Source organism: Juglans regia, chromosome 16 (assembly GCF_001411555.2).
Source record: "Juglans regia cultivar Chandler chromosome 16, Walnut 2.0, whole genome shotgun sequence".
In the NCBI taxonomy this organism is placed as follows: domain Eukaryota; kingdom Viridiplantae; phylum Streptophyta; class Magnoliopsida; order Fagales; family Juglandaceae; genus Juglans; species Juglans regia.
In genome coordinates, this window is record NC_049916.1 from 1777424 (window position 1) to 1794371 (window position 16948).

At 30.5% G+C, this 16948-nt stretch overlaps 1 protein-coding gene across 1 annotated transcript; it reads right to left on the reverse strand.

The window, feature by feature from the left end:
* Positions 1-3388: 3388 nt before the first annotated feature.
* Positions 3389-7459, reverse strand: LOC109004589. The gene is made up of 4 exons (XM_018983187.2): positions 7187-7459; positions 5288-5788; positions 4480-4623; positions 3389-3727 (listed from the first exon to the last, which is right to left on the reverse strand). The coding sequence occupies exons 1-4, from the start codon at positions 7289-7291 to the stop codon at positions 3638-3640; spliced, it is 840 nt and encodes a 279-aa protein (XP_018838732.1). The 5' UTR covers positions 7292-7459; the 3' UTR covers positions 3389-3637.
* Positions 7460-16948: the final 9489 nt, after the last annotated feature.

A 16948-nucleotide genomic window follows, 5' to 3' on the forward strand; every position in this document is an offset into this window, starting at 1 on the left:
TAATCTAAACAACGTTGTGCTAACTTGTGTATAAAAAAGATTCGGCATGATTGTTTGTTGTGTCTTTGACAAAGAATGCAAAACTATTGGATACCCATAAACTAACTGAAGCCGCTTCACTGGGACCAAAACTGGATAATGACCTTAAAACTAAGTAGGATTCCGTATAGAAACAGTGACGATTTCTAACTAAACATCATAACAAATCATAACCCTTCAAAGTTCAACCTTGAAAAATAGAATAGAATATTAGACTTTTGGTTTCCCTAGAAAACCATTTGTCTTTTCTAAGGTGATTCACTTTATCTATCAAGCATAGATAATTGCCCTTAATAAATAAAGTGGATAACCCGTGCTATTTTTTTATGGATGAAATAATGAGGGTAGCCCAAAGGTTGTAAGAGTAATAAGTAAGGGTCCCTAGTCTTGTCTATATAAATGGGCTTGTATTTTCCATTAAACTCACCCATAAAGTTCCAAGACAAAAGATTAGAAGTTCATTCTCTATAGAAAATCTCTACTCTTTTTTATAGGTTTTTCAGTTCTCAAATCCAAATGGCTGGAAGTAAAAGATCCTATAGATCTCTTTATTTTTTCAAGAAGTTTTACAATTGGTATTAGAGCTAAACCTTTCATCTTTATATTTAAATTATTAGCATTTCAATTTTGTTCATATAATGAGTCTTTAATGATTTCGAAGATAGGCTTGACTTTCGACTTTTAAGTTTTTGTCTTTGAATTTCTATCCGGATGGTTATGTGCTCGTAACTATATTAATGGATTTCAAAGGCATATTTTGACTTTGGGCTTAATTTCAAGCTTTATACATATTGATTGGCCTTTGGGCTAATTTACAGCTAATAGGTTTTTACCTATTTTAGTATATGTTCAGTTGTATTTCTTTTGAATAATGAAGGTAATGCTACAACATCCTTATTATTTAAAAGAATACATAAACCATAAACCAATTCAAGAACAACATGCTCCTATAAATGAGGTTCAATCTGAAGTTATTCCGCCTTTACAGTTTGGGCCAATTGAGTCATCTCCAAATGATGAAGTAGTGGCTCTAAGAAGGTCCTCAAGAATACGTAGGCTTGCTATTTCAAATAATTACATTGTATACCTAACTGAGTCTAATTTTGACGTTGGACTTTTAGAAGACCTAATTACGTTTTTACAAGCCATGAGTGGAGAGAAATCTACATTTTGAATGGATGCCAAGATGAATGAGTTAGAGTCCATTTATAAGAACCAAGTCTGGGATCTCGTTGAATTATTAGAAGGGGTGGCAATGGTTGGCTGCAAATGGGTTTATAAAACCAAATGAGATTCTTCTGGTAATGTCGAACGATATAAGGCTAGACTTGTCGTTAAAGGATTCACTCAAAAGGAAGACATAGATTATCATGAAACCTTCTCTCCAGTCTCTAAGAAGGATTCGTTGAGGATAATCATGGCCTTAGTAGCTCATTTTGATCTAGAGTTACATCAAATGGATGTGAAAACAATTTTTCTTAATGGAGATCTTGATGAAATGGTATACATGAAACTACTTGAGGGTTTCAGTGATGACAGTCAGAAAGTATGCAAGTTGAAAAAGTCTCTTTATGGACAAGTTTCCTGTTAATGGTATTTAAAATTTCACAAGATTGTTATCTTATACAGTTTTATCAAGAATCTTGTTGATCAATGTATATATCTTAAGGTTAGTGGGAACAAATACATTTTCCTAGTCCTATATGTAGAATATATTCTTTTTGCAAGCAGTGATTTGGACTTATTACATGAGACTAAACAATTTCTCCCGAAATGTTAAAATGAAGGATATGGGTGAAGCCTCTTATGTCATTGGCATAGAGATTCACAGAGACAAGAAATAAAGAGTCTTAGGACTGTCTCAAAAGGCCTACATTGAAAAAGTTTTACAGAGATTCGCTATGAAAGATTGTAAAGTCTCTGTAGCTCCTATAATCAAATGTGATAAATTTCATAAAGGTCAATTACCTGAAAATTCATTGGAACAAAAGCGGATGAAAAGTGTGCCTTATGCATCTGCAGTGGGTAACTTGATGTATGCTCAAGTTTGCACCCGTCCAAACATATGTCTAACAATTGGATTATTGGGTCACTATCAAAATAACACAGATCTTCAACATTGGATAGCTGCAAAGAAGGTGATGCAGTATTTGCAAGGAATCAAGGAATACATGCTAACCTACAGGCATACAGAAAATTTGCAAATAGTTGGTTATTCAGATTCAATTTTTTTTCAGGTGTGTAGACACTATAAAGTCTACTTCTGGATATATCTTTGTTCTTGCTGAAAGAGCTATATTTTGGAAAAGTACGAAACAATCTATAGTTACTACATTTACTATGGAGGCAGAACTTATTGCGTGCTATGAAGCAATGACACAAGCCATGTGGTTGAAGAATTTTATTTATGGTCTTAAAGTTGTCGATTCTATTCAAAGACCAATAAAAATTCTTTGTGATAACCGTTGTAGTGTTCTTCTCAAAGAACAATAAGAGCGGAAGCAGAAGCAAGCATATTGACATAAAGTATTTGAGTGCGAGAGAAAGCATAAGAAATAATGTGGTGTATATTGAGCACACTAGTAAAAATTTGATGTTAGCCAATCCAATGACCAAATGTTTACCGGTAAAACAGCTTCAGGGTCAAGTAGATCGTATGGGCCTATTTAAAGTGTAATCTCTCTCATGTTTCTATATATTCCACAAAGAATAAAGTTGAATTCAGTTTCAGTTTCAATTTTGCACATAAAGTAACAAATTTGTTATATCCATTTGGTGATTAAGTTGGACTCGAATGACTTTTATTAGTTGTTCATAAAGTATTTTAAGGAATACTATGTATTGTGACGTATGTGACGTATGGAAGGGAAATGCTCATTAAAGAGAGCAATACCGTCATGGTTCGTGCATAGGAAACCTTGACAAAATTAAGGGTATTATTTTTTTGTCATTTCAATTTTATCTATTAAGTGAACCAAGTAAGAGAATGTTAGACTTTTGATTTCCTTAGAAAACCATTTGTCTTCTCTAAGGTGATTCACTTCATCTATCAAGCGTGTAATTGCCCTTAATAAATAAAGTGGTTAACTCTTGTTTTTTTTTTTTTTTTATGTATGAAATAATGAGAGTAGCCCAAAGGTTGTAGAGTAATAAGTAAGGGCCCTAGTCTTGCCTATATAAAGGGGCTTGTGTGCATATTGAAATATATTTTCTAGGAGTTTTTGTGGATGATGATGGCGCGAGAGCAACATCGTGACGGATCATATCATTTGTAAAGTGGAAGCAAGAATAGAGAAATGATAACATTGCCATTACATAGCATATATATATATATATATATATATATATATGAATAACTACAGACTTTTGCTTCCTCGTTTATTTAGCAAACTCATGTACAACAACACTACTTGAGTATTTCAATCTACATAGGTGCTTATTACTACAAATCAAGAGATCAAGGGAGGCTACAAGAGTTGGGGTCTCTGGTTTATTGAGAAATACCTATTTAAACTCTTCATCGAGTCTGAGTCTATTTTCCATGCGTCGGCTCTCTCTTTCATTACTTCACGATTCCTCGTACTGAACTAGTGAACAATTACTCCCTCTTGGCATCTGGTTCCTCAGTCTTTGCAAACCTTCCACGAATCCTTGGTTGACTGTCAGCAAGAGCCTTCCTGCAAGCATACTGAAACAAAGCCAAATCATAAGCGCAAGGAATCAATTCAGGGGCTGCTTTGTATTCAGTGAATGGCAAACAAGTGGAAAAGATTGCAAGTGAAAGATATATATTCAAAGTGAGAGCATAATATGGGAGTTAAGCATTGGTTGTTCTGTGGGTTCTCATTTCTTTTGGTGTTATACGCAAAGCAATGTGCAGCTAAATTTGGGGACAGTGGGTGGCTTTTAGCTTTTATATTTGAAGGATAAGTTGCCTACTCTCCTATGTAGGACAACATATGAGTAAGACCAAACAATGAATTAGCTTTTAAACTTAATTATAATGTGAATGACAATCATCAAACATGTAGATCAACCAATTAAAAAGAACTTCCTGAGGCCCCTGAAAGTAACGACAAAGGTCATTAATTAAGGCCAAATACAGCAATATTTCCAAGGGATTAATTAACAAGAGTGGCTTTCAAGAGATCGCCAGTAGCAAACTTGAAAAAGACTATGTAAGTGGACGTTGATAAGTCCATGCAATCTGATGTGATCCACTCATTTTTTGCATTTCCAAGGGATGGCAACATTTGGACACAGCATGGTTATATAGCTGTGAATTCAGATGCTATGAACACAACTTTAACTCTGATAATTCTGAAGAAATAGCAGTGGACAAAATGTTGTTTCTGATAAGTAAAGACAATCAATCATCGATTAATATTTCTTCAAAATTGTTAAGAGTTAATTAAAGGACACACATTGACTATTGATTACCTTGATTTTCCGACCGAAGTTCCTCTTTGTCTTCTTATTCCTATATCTGGAAAGCTTTTCCTGGCGCTCTTCAGTAGTGCAGTTGCTGTTAATTAATTGGCGCTCACAAGGAGAACGGATGAGGTTCATGCCATTACCGAGAGTCTGTCACAAAAACTCAGTATCAATGACCCATCCCCATTCTGTTGGAATGGCCAGAAACATCTAAACGTTTCTCAGTCCATGACTTGTTACAAAGCCGATGAATGCTTGGTGTTCAATTATGGGCATGTTTGGACAGGCAAAAAATTCTCATAATTTTATTGTCAAACATCATTCAAACACAAAACACTTTTCAATTTCAATTTTTCAAATTTTTGATCTAATCATTACCTAATCATTATCCAAACACAAAAATCAATACAAGTTTTACAAAATTGAAAACAAAAATAATATTAAAAAATTATATTCAACATTTTTTAATTGGTAAAAGGACATAAAAAATACAGCAAACTCAACTCAACTAAGCTTTAATCCCAAATATATGAGTCTTAAAACCACATAGAAGAGTATCCTGTTAACTCCACAGCAAAGTACTAAAAGTGTTTCCTATATTTTTAGCATCCTGTAACATATATTCTTCTTTTCTTCTTTGCATCAAATTATCTTATCACTTTTCTTAAAGCCATGCATAGCCTCTTGTTGAACCTAATCTTTGCAAATAAATTAAATGTCGTTTCATTGTTGGGAGCGAACAATAAACTGTATAACAACGTCAACCTCAAATTATAAACATTTCAGAAAAATTGGTGAATTAATTAGGGCTAACCTTTATGTCTCCTTCACTAAATGCCCTCCGCATTCCATAAACTGCACCAAAATCCATGCCATGAAAATCCAGGAAACTTGGCTTGGCGGCAGCTCCATGCATCCAATCCATTGAGCTTAAACATTCTGAGCTGACACTTTTCTGGAATGGCACAACAGGAAGTTTGTTCTCTTGAATTTGATTTTCATCTGTCCTTGAAAGAGGAATCTTGATATCCAGGACCTCAGAGAGTGGTGCTTCTATTGCGGCTTTTTCCAATAAATCCTTCCTGCACTCATAGAAAACCTCACTCAAAAGCTGCTCATTTTGAAGTGATTCAATGTCTGCAACCTTGAGTCCTTGGGTCGACATAACATCTTCCCCACAAGATATGATTGAAATGGCGGCCGTCATTGGATCAAGGGTCACAACCGGTTCTTCAATGATGGGTTCAGGAGCTTTGAACAGATCCCCTTCTCCTCCCAAGTCATATTCCGATATAGAGGTCTGGACCAGGTTGCCCTGCATTACAACAAGGGGAGAAAATTAACAAGTAGCCAGTAATAACAAAGAAGACACTTTTATTGACCCTAATCTAAGACACAGAGATGCAGTGGTATAGCAGGTGATTGCAATCGAATGGGAAAGTATGTTCAGTGAGTTTCCCACAATTCCACTCCAGATATAGAATTCAGGAAAAAAGAGACAGACAAAAGGTCACAGATATCCAGCAAATCTACCCATACCAGCAAAAGAGTCAAAAGAAAAGAGAAAAACCGGGGGCCAGGGGTGTAATCTAGAAAAGCTGGCTATCTTTGTATTCCACGTTAAATTTTGCAGAAGTTGGCTTGATATTACCAAAATTTAACTCATAAATGAGCATTTATATAGAAACCAAAACCACAAGCACTTTCCTGCTTAAAACTAAAGTTCGCACTTTCCAAGCACCCGATTCCCTATTTATAACTAAAGTTCGCAGCTTTCCAAGCACTGCACTTAGTAAGAAGCACTGTAAAATATAAAGTTGCCTTTGAATCTTCTTTAAATGGCTTAACTTCGAAGCCCCTCATATTTTGCCGTGTAAATCACCCATTTTTAGCCAAAGCATAGATCTTATACCAAATTTAACTGGAGCCTTTTCTTTTCCTCCATTTTCCCTAATTTTCTTTTCAGAAAAAATAGACACCTTTGAGGAAAACGAAGATAAAGATTAACTTTTCCATTTCCCCTACTCGTTTTTCTTAACAACCTTCCCCATCAACAAACCCAGCAAAGAGTTCACATGAAAAATTCAAAGAGAATGGAAGGAAGAGTATGGTACACGGAACTATGACCGAAATTTTTTCCCATTTATACCTTTTCTTTCCATTTCATATCCTTTTCCAGATCCAGCACGTAAAGGAAACTCATAGCTGTTTCCATTTATGTTCTAAAAAGTATTGCTAAAAATAAAAGCAAAGAATTGTTTGCCGTCACTTTTGTTGAAAACCCAACAGCACAAAACACAAGGACACCACACTTTCATTACTGATATTACCTTTTTTCCATTTCCCTCTATTTTTCTCAGCGACCAAACATTGGAGTAAACAAAGTAGAAAACTAAAAAATTAAAATAAAATCCTGAATTATGAACTGTGAATGTTAGATTGAATTTTCCGAGATCCAAATTCAACGAAACACAATTGTTCCATTGGCTTTTGCCTCATTTTCTTACCAAGCAAACCAAACAGTGGATAATTCAGAGTACAGAAAAAAACAGATGTAAAAGTACACATTGAAAGATTTTTTTTTTTTAAGAAAAATAAATCCTTTACAGCAAATTAGCTCATACGTAGTTTAAAACCAAATCAACGAATGCAATCAATTAAAAATCCAGAAAGAGTAAGCAGCCAAATTAGAGAGAAGTAGAAGAGGCAGCACCATTGAAGCACCGGACCTCTGGGTTTTACAGTATTCATCAAGTTGTTGAGCTTCCTGAGTGAAATTCTGAAAATAAGGAAACAAAAACCCGGTGTCTGCATACATTTCTTTCCCCAACAACTTGAAGCTTCAGAGAGAAACAGAGCCTTTATATAAGAAATAAGAGAAGTTATTACTTGCCCCAATAAAAATCAGAGCATAAATAGAGTAACAGAGCAGGGAGAGCAGCCAATTTGTTATTTGTTGAGTACTCACTTTTTTTTCAATGGGTGGCTTTCAATTAGGCCTAAGGGGAGAGAACTCGTATATATAATACTGGGACCGACGTTTCTAATCGAGAAAGTTGACCGTATAAATGTATTTTTTATTTATTTTTTATTTTTATTTCAATTATTTTTTATTTATTTAAAAAAATAATAATTTATTAATAATCACTTCTTTAATTATTAAATTAGAAAATAAAAATAAAAATTATAATTGATCAATTTTATCTCTCTAAATAATATTTTTCATATTATAAAATTAAAAAATCTTCATAACTTCTTAATATTTCACACTCTATATTATTTTAAATTTTTATTTTTTTATTAAATATTTATTATATAAATAAAAAATTTAAAATTTAAAATAATTTTAAAAAAATAAACTCAATAAATAAATAGAGTCCGGACAAACTTGGGAAAAGGACATCATCATCTTCATAATGCACTGTCCCACTCCTGTATCTCTTATCTTGCTGCTGCTCCTTTTCTTTTTGAAGATGTTATTTATGAAATTTTTTAATTTCAAAGATGTATTTTTTGTAATATTATATTGCAATTTGTAACAGAGGAATTGCACCAGCCACCAAGCCAAGATTCGTGGGCTTGTTCGTGGGCGGACGCTCATCATCAGTCATCAGTCATCAGTGCACAGTAAGATGCTCTTTGGAGTTTGGACACTCTTGGGGCGTCTTTGTTTTATTTAAGAGTGTCTGTCGTCAAATAATTTTATAAATTGTTGTAATTTTATATAATTTATTAGATTTATTTTATAATAAAAATAAATTTATAATCTGATAAATTATATTAAACTATATCAATTTATAAAATTATTTTTGTATAATTATTTTATGACTAGGATATTTCTTTTTATTTAAATTTATTCATTCTCAAAAACCAATACATACATACATACAAATACACACACACATATATATATATATATATATATATATATATAAACACCTATATATACGTGTTACTCGGACTAGAGGTAACATGCATGCTCCAATCTTTTTGGAGAAAACAAATGCAAGTCGATTATCATCGTCCACTACTGCATGCTGCCATAGGTTAGATTAGCATCCTACCAAAAGAAACAAGATTTGGGGAATTGCTAGATTAACATGTCAGTGCTCACGATCCAAGTACTTCTTGAAAAGAGGAGAGAACAGATCGACGGGAACGAAGTAACTATGCTTCGAAGTAATTGAATCAAATTAGATTGAGGGTACGTATGTGAGGAATGGGTCCGATTGCATGCATCATAGGCAAGAGAGAGGCACAAGTCACCTCTTTGGTTGGTCCGGCACCCCTCCGAGAGGGGTCCATTCAGTATATTAAAAGGCGTGTGAGAAGTGATCAGTGAGGGTGATCGAGGGCATACGGAAAGTTCTTGAAGATCTCAAGTTACTCATAAAATATTTGGTTCATCAAAACTTTACCAAACTAAATAGCTAGCTAAAATGTGAAATAAGAGTGTTCTATAACAAATTAAAATGCTTAAACAAATTATCCTTGTCCCATAAACTCGAGATCGAAAGCATTAGCGTGGTTAATTAAGAGAAAAAGAATGTAAAAAAACTTTTCTAAGAATCTTTAAAACCTATTAGCATGAAAAAAAGGGCCAAGGTTGTGTTTAGATAGGAGAATTTGAACTTAGATTTAAGTTTGGATGCCAAATCAACCATATATGATTTCAAATATTATGCATGTCTTTAGATTCTCAACCTTTTATTTAGGCTCATGAATGGATGCTAAATGAATTTTAAAAGTTCTTTATCCAACCATATATAGGCTCAATGATTCTCGATCGTATAAAACTCTCGTGATTTTTTTTTATATATTTTTGGAGGGGGGTTTCGATTCTTTGAATTCAAGATCTCCATTTTGGAAGCCGGAAGTTTATGTCAATCAAGTTACAGACTTTTAGCGTGGAACGCTCTTGAATTAGATGACGAAATGATCAATTAATTCAGCCATATCATGCCAATAATAGTTCTAGGAACAAGTACTTGTGGAATATTAATTAATGGGCACTACGGGCGGGGGGCAGTCTTGACTCTTTCTCTCATATGTGCTTAGTGGAAATTAAACTGTACGTACATGATCATATTAAACTCAATTATCATGTTACATTAATCAAGGATGATATAATAACTCGTTGAAAGATAACAAATACTGACAAAATATATCCTAATCTTTGCAGACTAAAAAGAGAAGCAAAAGTAGAACGATACTTTCCTTCTTAATTTATTTTGCCTAATAAGTTAAATACAGAGCTTTCACGAGTTGATTCTTGCCTTTTCTTTTTTTATTATTTTTAATTAATAATATTATTGTCGTTGCTGTACAGTTGTAGTAATGGTTATTTTTCCCATATCTTTCCTCTCTAATGAAAGTTCTTCTATAACTATTTTTGTTTTTACTTTTAGCTCTAGTTCACTTTTATAAAATTTCTCTTATTATTTTATTTAATAATTATAATTTTTTTAAATTTTTATATAAAATAAAATAATTAATTTAATTTTTTTAATTTTTAAAATAAATTTTAATAATATTTTATTTAACTTTTACCTTTTATCTCAACTTATCTATAAAAACAAACGATACTTATGTAATCAAATAATGCCATAGCATTCATAAAAACGTCACAGTCATGTCATCGACATAATTAAAAGTCAACAACTTTTTGGAGCATTAATTCTACAGAATGCTACAGCTATATAAAGAAACTTTTGATTTGTTTTATAATAAAAATAATTTAATAATTTAATATACGATATCAAATCATATAAATTTATAGATTTACTTTTATAAATATTTTTTTGATGTCCAAAACATTTATTTAATTGCAAGTGTGAACAACTAGTTACTAGCATTATTATAGGATACTGCATGATGTTTTGTATTCTGGCATCCTGCCCATACACGAAATTGTCAGCATGCATGCAATTTGGTAGGTATTTGTCCTGGTTTTGCAATAAAATAATACAAGTTGATCAAAAGAATCTCCAAAGTGTGTACAAAAATCTCACTTCGTGAGCATTGCCTAAACCATCATAAATTAGACCTAATCAGATAATAATTTGCTGGTGTCTGCTCAGAAAGCAAGCAAGCATGTTGATATTAATTAATGAATTAGCTGGTTTGTGATTCAAAAGAAGAATATATATATATATATATATATATATTATACGAGGAGTGCTACAGTCACAAATTAATTACACAAAAGTAATCTTACAAACTGACGTGATTTCATGGGATCCGTCGGATTTGTTTTATAATAAAAATAACTTTACAATCTAACAAATCACATGAAATTACGTCAATTTGTAAAATTACTTTTGTGTAATTTCTTTATGACTAGAGCATTTCTCTCTCTCTTTCTATATATATATATATATATATATATATATATCCAAAAACCATGTTAAAGAATGAATTAACTACCTGATTACTTTACCATATAATATATATAGCTTTATGATACAACTTTTATCTGCTCCACTTTAACCATGTCGGATTGTAATCGATTTGTTCATCTTCTTACAAAAGAAGAAAAAATAATTAGTATATCTAGATATACTAATTTATTTTTTTCTGTGAAAGGAAGAGATAAAAGATAAGATTCTGTCCATCAATTTGATCAACTTATTCAAATTCTCTGTCAATTTGAATTTAAGAAGCAAATAATCTAAAGCTTCTACCAAACTTTTGTCCCCTTTACAAACTCAAGGACTTCATGACGAGTAGAGGATTGTTTTATTCCATAAAATAAAATTCATATATATACATTTCTCCAAAATTCATATATTTTTTAGGTGAAAATTAAAAAATAACATATATATAAGTTTATATAGCCCCGTTTGAATAGTAAAAATATTTTATTTTATTTCATCTCATCTCATCATTACAATTTTTTTAAATTTTTATATAAAATATAATACACAATTCAATCTTTTCATATCCCAAAACAATAATAATATTAAAAAATAATAATATTCTAATAATATTTTATTCAATTTTTAACTTTTCTCTAAAACTATTTCATTTCATTTCATCTCACTATCCATACCGCACCTAAATTATTATTCTCACACATGTTCAAACAATGTAGAGATCATAACTTTTATTTTTTTAGAAAAGATCTATATATTTCTTGTTTTCTCTCTTCTACCAATGAAAAATACTTTAGTAATTTGCTTTACAAATTTCTTAGCGCATACCATGACTTTATGTAGTATTACTCATAATTTAATTACTATTATAAGTCAAATAGCTTTCAAGTTTGAAAAGAAATTTGTGGACTTGACATGGAATTTGAGGTTGTAAAGTAGAGTAATAATATTCACGCAACATATTTCATAACATATGTTATAAAATAAAAGTATTTTGATAAAATGATGTTATTTTTACAAGTTAGTTTATAAAAATAACATTTTTAAAAAAATATTATTGTGCAAAATATTATGAAAAACAATACGTATTTATCATTTTTATGTAAAATAAAGGAAAAAAAAGGATGAATGAATTTCAACCAAAAAGAAAGTGTGGAGCGGGGCATATGCCCCTAGCTAGCTCCTTTCTTTTGAGCAATGAGTACGGGGGGTATGGGTAGATATATATATATATATATATATATATATATATATTTATATAAAAGTAGAGTTACTATATCGCTCCACTTTTATCATTTTCTTAATCATTAAATAAAAATAAAAAATAATTTTTTTTTTACCAGCGATCAAATGAGAGAGACAAAGTAACTTTTCTCATATATATATATATATATATATGCTTAGGGACCTAGTGTTTCCTCATGAGAGCTACACAACCTTAAATTCCCACATTAGGGCAAAAAAGAAAAAAAAAAAAAAATTGTAAAAGTAAAGCACCCTAGAACCTCAATAAAAAAGATGATATCCATGTTACTCAAATGAGAAATCATGGATTGACGCCCGGCCACCTTGTCGGCCGAATTTTTGTAAGAGAATATAGCAGACAAAAGAATGAAAAGGAATATCTTTTTGTTTTATAAAATTATCATGTGAAATTATTGAGGCTGCATGCCACGTACCTGGGTCAATCCGCATAATATTATTGCTTCATCCTGTTTGGCCCACCCAGTATTGAATTGATTGCAATCATATTATATTATAATTTGTAATCACTCGAAAGGAAAACGGCGGACTCGCTTACTAATTATGTTATAATTAATGAGTATATATATATATATGGTCATATGAGTTATTAATATTAAAAATAATTATTTATAATAAAAAATTAATAACGTACTGAAATTTGAGATCGAACCCATGTTTGCAATTAATTACATAGTTGAATTAAAAAGAGTAAATAAATTGTTAATGGAGGGAGATGAAGTGAATTTAGTCATTCCTTTGTAAGCTTTCTATGAGGTATGAATGACTCTTTTTGTCCCCATTCCTTTTCTTACAATTTACAAAGAAATTAAACAAAAAAAAGCTGCTGCGTGCCCTTCCCACTCCACTTTGTCCATTAATATAGATTCTAATTTAAATGATTAATATCAGCCGTCATAACACTCAGATAACATGTCTTACAGTTTCTCCACCATCTCTTATATTAATATGAGTAATATGATCTCTCTCTCTCTCGTCTGTCTGGCGTCTACGCCAGTCACTCTCAACTCACTCAACGAAACGTACTGTTTGATGGATACATCAGGTGTGCGCTCAGATGCAACGAAACAATGACTGCTAAAATTTATTCTATTAATATATCCTACTTTCTACCATGGTATAATTCATTTAGTTTTAAAGTGATGACTTGAAAATCATGATAGGTTATTAATATTGAAGATATATATTATCCTTATGAAGATGTTGAGTTATGTTGACATGATTTGTGACATATATAGAAATTCGGAAAAAAGATCTTTCAACTTTTTGGTTGAAGCAAAGTAAATAATCTGGACAATGTTAAACTAATGATAAATATTATATAATTATCTTTATTGATCTATGTCTCTCCGACGTCGTTTGGTAATCCAATCCAATCAAAATTTATTATGGGTTTTATTTTTTTTTATAGATTTTTAATAAGCCTTGGACCATAAAACATATCAGCGAATATAGAAAGCCGCTCTTGAGCCTACTAGTTTGGATTTTGCAATGACCATATTGCCGCACTATATATTTGATTTATATTTTAATAAAGAATAAATATAGATAAGAAGTTATTATTAGGAGTATTTATTTTATATACATGATGTGACATTATCTAGACTACACATCTCTCCAAATAAGTGTTGGAAACAATTAAGTAGAAGTAACTATGCAGTAAGTATAAAGTGTGTACTGTTATAGTGATTTTTTTCTGACATTACTCTTTAATAAAATTGTTTGCATTTTTATAAAAATAGACACGTTATTAAATCAGGTAAATTTTATATTTTTGTGTGGGATTGGTTTTGTTTTGACTTTATTTTTTCTCTTTAATGTTATTAATATTCCGTATGAATTAATATTGAATTAAAAATGGGACAACTAAAAATTATAATAAGTTTTAATTATTTTTACATAGAGGAGAAAATATCAACATCAACATCACATCTGAATATGAATGCACGGAAAAGTCGTAAAATCGACAGTGATAGAATCATTGTCCAATAGATCAGTACCCATGTACTGTATGGCCTGATGGGAGAGAAACCAGGTAAAACTGATCGATCCGACTTATCGTATATGCAGCTTCCACAATGTTCTATGCTTCATTTCATGCATGAATATGTGAAAGGAAACTGCTACACCCATAGAAGATTTTGGTAGAAATCTTCTGCCAAAGGCATATGTTTTATTTTTTATTTTTTTAATCATTTTTTAAAATATTTTTAAAAAATATAAAAAAATCACAAATTCATTTAAAAACACTCTCTTAATCGTTAAATAAAAAAAAAATTAAAAAAAAAAATAAAATAAAATTTGGTATAAAATTTCGGTAACAATTTTATGTGGAAATAATATTTTCCTATATGAAATAGACGCGTTACATATATATATAATATATGTATATATATATATATATATTTTTTTTTTTTCAACCGAAAATAATAATTCGTCTTTCAATTTGCTGCTAAGTTAGACTTAAGGAGCGTAGTCTTATGCTGATCTGTGCTCCGCTTTCATCAAAACTCCCTGCATCATATATAAATGGTTTTATCTTATCTTATATTATCTTATCTCATTATTATAATTTTTTTAAATTTTTATATAAAATATAATAAATAATTTAATTTTTTTAAATTTTAAAATAAGAATATTTTTTTAAAATGCGTTGGTAAATTACTAGTTACAGGGCACCGAATTAGAATTTAGTTTATTTTTAAAAAATATCTCATATCATCTTATTTTATTTTATTTAATTATTATAATTTTCTTAATTTTTAATATAAAATAAAATAAAAAAATTTAATTTTTTAAAATTTAAAATAAAAATAATATTAAAAAATACATTTTAATAATATATTTTTTTAATTTTTTAACTTTAATTTCGTCTCTTCGTTTTCTCCGTAAAAACAAACGCTGCGTTAGTTTGTCAAATCTCAAGTACTTTTTTCCACGATACAGCTAGCCTTCACCAGTACTACTACTACTGCCATATAGCCAAAACGAAAATATATATATATAAAAAAAAATTTATTACCGTATTGTCATTATCAATTTATTTATGGGGCTGTACGTGTTCGTCAGGCATGCATGCATGATGCACAGAAGTACAGTCTCCAAATGGACCGACCCTGAAACATTATATACCATATAATATACAGCAACTTAAAGTAAGTAATTATCATCGTTTCATCAAGTTTTCAAAAGGATAAATGCTTGGGATTCGAAGATTTTTTTCGGAACTTTTATTTTTATTTTTATTTAATGATTAAAGAAGTGTTTATTAATGATATTATGACTTTTTTATTTTTTTTAAATATTATAATGATTAAAAAATACATAAAAAATAAAATAAAAGAATAAAATGCACCATTGGAGATATCTTTCGGAATAAATTTTCGGTGACTGTAGCCACTCTTTCAAAAGTATTAATACTGTTTTGATATATATATATATTAAATATGTTTTGATTCTTTGCAGTACAAAAAAGAAAGAAAAAGTACAAGAAGAAAACGATGACATGACTTGACACATGACTCCATTAGATATATATATGCCAAAGGATCTGCAAGTTTATGCTGAACACCCACCCGGGAGCTGATAGGGTCCCAGAGCCCAGAGGCTTTAAATTGGGATAGGGACATATCCAGGGTCGGTCCAACGTAGGTGGACGTCCACTTATACGTATTTAATTAAAATATTAGATATTAACAAAGAAAAAAAACAGTAGTAAAATTGAGGGACATGTGGGATGCCACATCACATTCTAATGTCCAACTTGGCATGCATGCATGTTGATGTTGTTTTCAATTATTTGGAGTACTTGATAATTTGGAATTTTCACTAGAAAATAATACGACCCACCCAGATGAATTGAATATATTAACATCTATGAATGCTCTTTAAGACTTTGTTTTGTACATCATGTCATTAGCAAAAATGTTATAGTGACATGATGTTTGTACTATATATTAATATCGGACCATGCGTGAGATAAGATAGATATCATGTCACAATAATTTTTCATTTTTGGAGTATTTGAATGCAACAACAAATTCATGCCTTTGTGTTTCACTTGTCGTAGCCTGTAATAAAAAAAATAATAATAATAAGGTGTATTTTTATCGATTATTTTAGATCATGTTTAAATAGTAAAATGAGATGAGATGAAAATTAAAAATTAAATAAAATATTATTTATTATTATTATTATTATTTTAAAATTTGAAAAAGTTTGATTTAAGTTTATTATATTTTGTATGAAAATTTAAAAAATTTTTAATAATAAAATGAGATAAAATCAACTCAATAGGTTTTCTTGCTTAATATTACACTTACAGCTGTTATTTTTATATTCACGTTTTTAATCCAGAAGACGCCACCACCGAAAAAAAAAAACAAAGTCCCAGAATATGCGAAGCATGTTCGTTCCTAACCTAGCAGAACAATGATGTCAGGTCATGATCAATATCATGAAGATATCAGGCCACCTTATAATTTTTTTCATTCAATTATCTGTTAAATAATAAAGAACAAATAGAAATAGAATTTTGATACTATGGTGACATTTTTGTGAAGATATTTATCGTACAAATTAGTGATAAATAAAGGGAATTGATTGTGTTCATTTGTGTATTAATGACTCCTATTTATAGGTTATCATGCATTGGTTGGTAAATAACACAATTATTAGTAATTTAATGATAACTCAAAAGTCATAATCTTAAGAAGTGATACAACTTTAAGAAGTGACACAACTTTTTGACTAAATACTTCACTAGTCGCACACAATTTTTTGACTAAATCAAAAGGTTGTCTCTTGATACTTTCTTAAGTATCACCCCTCGTGAAAAC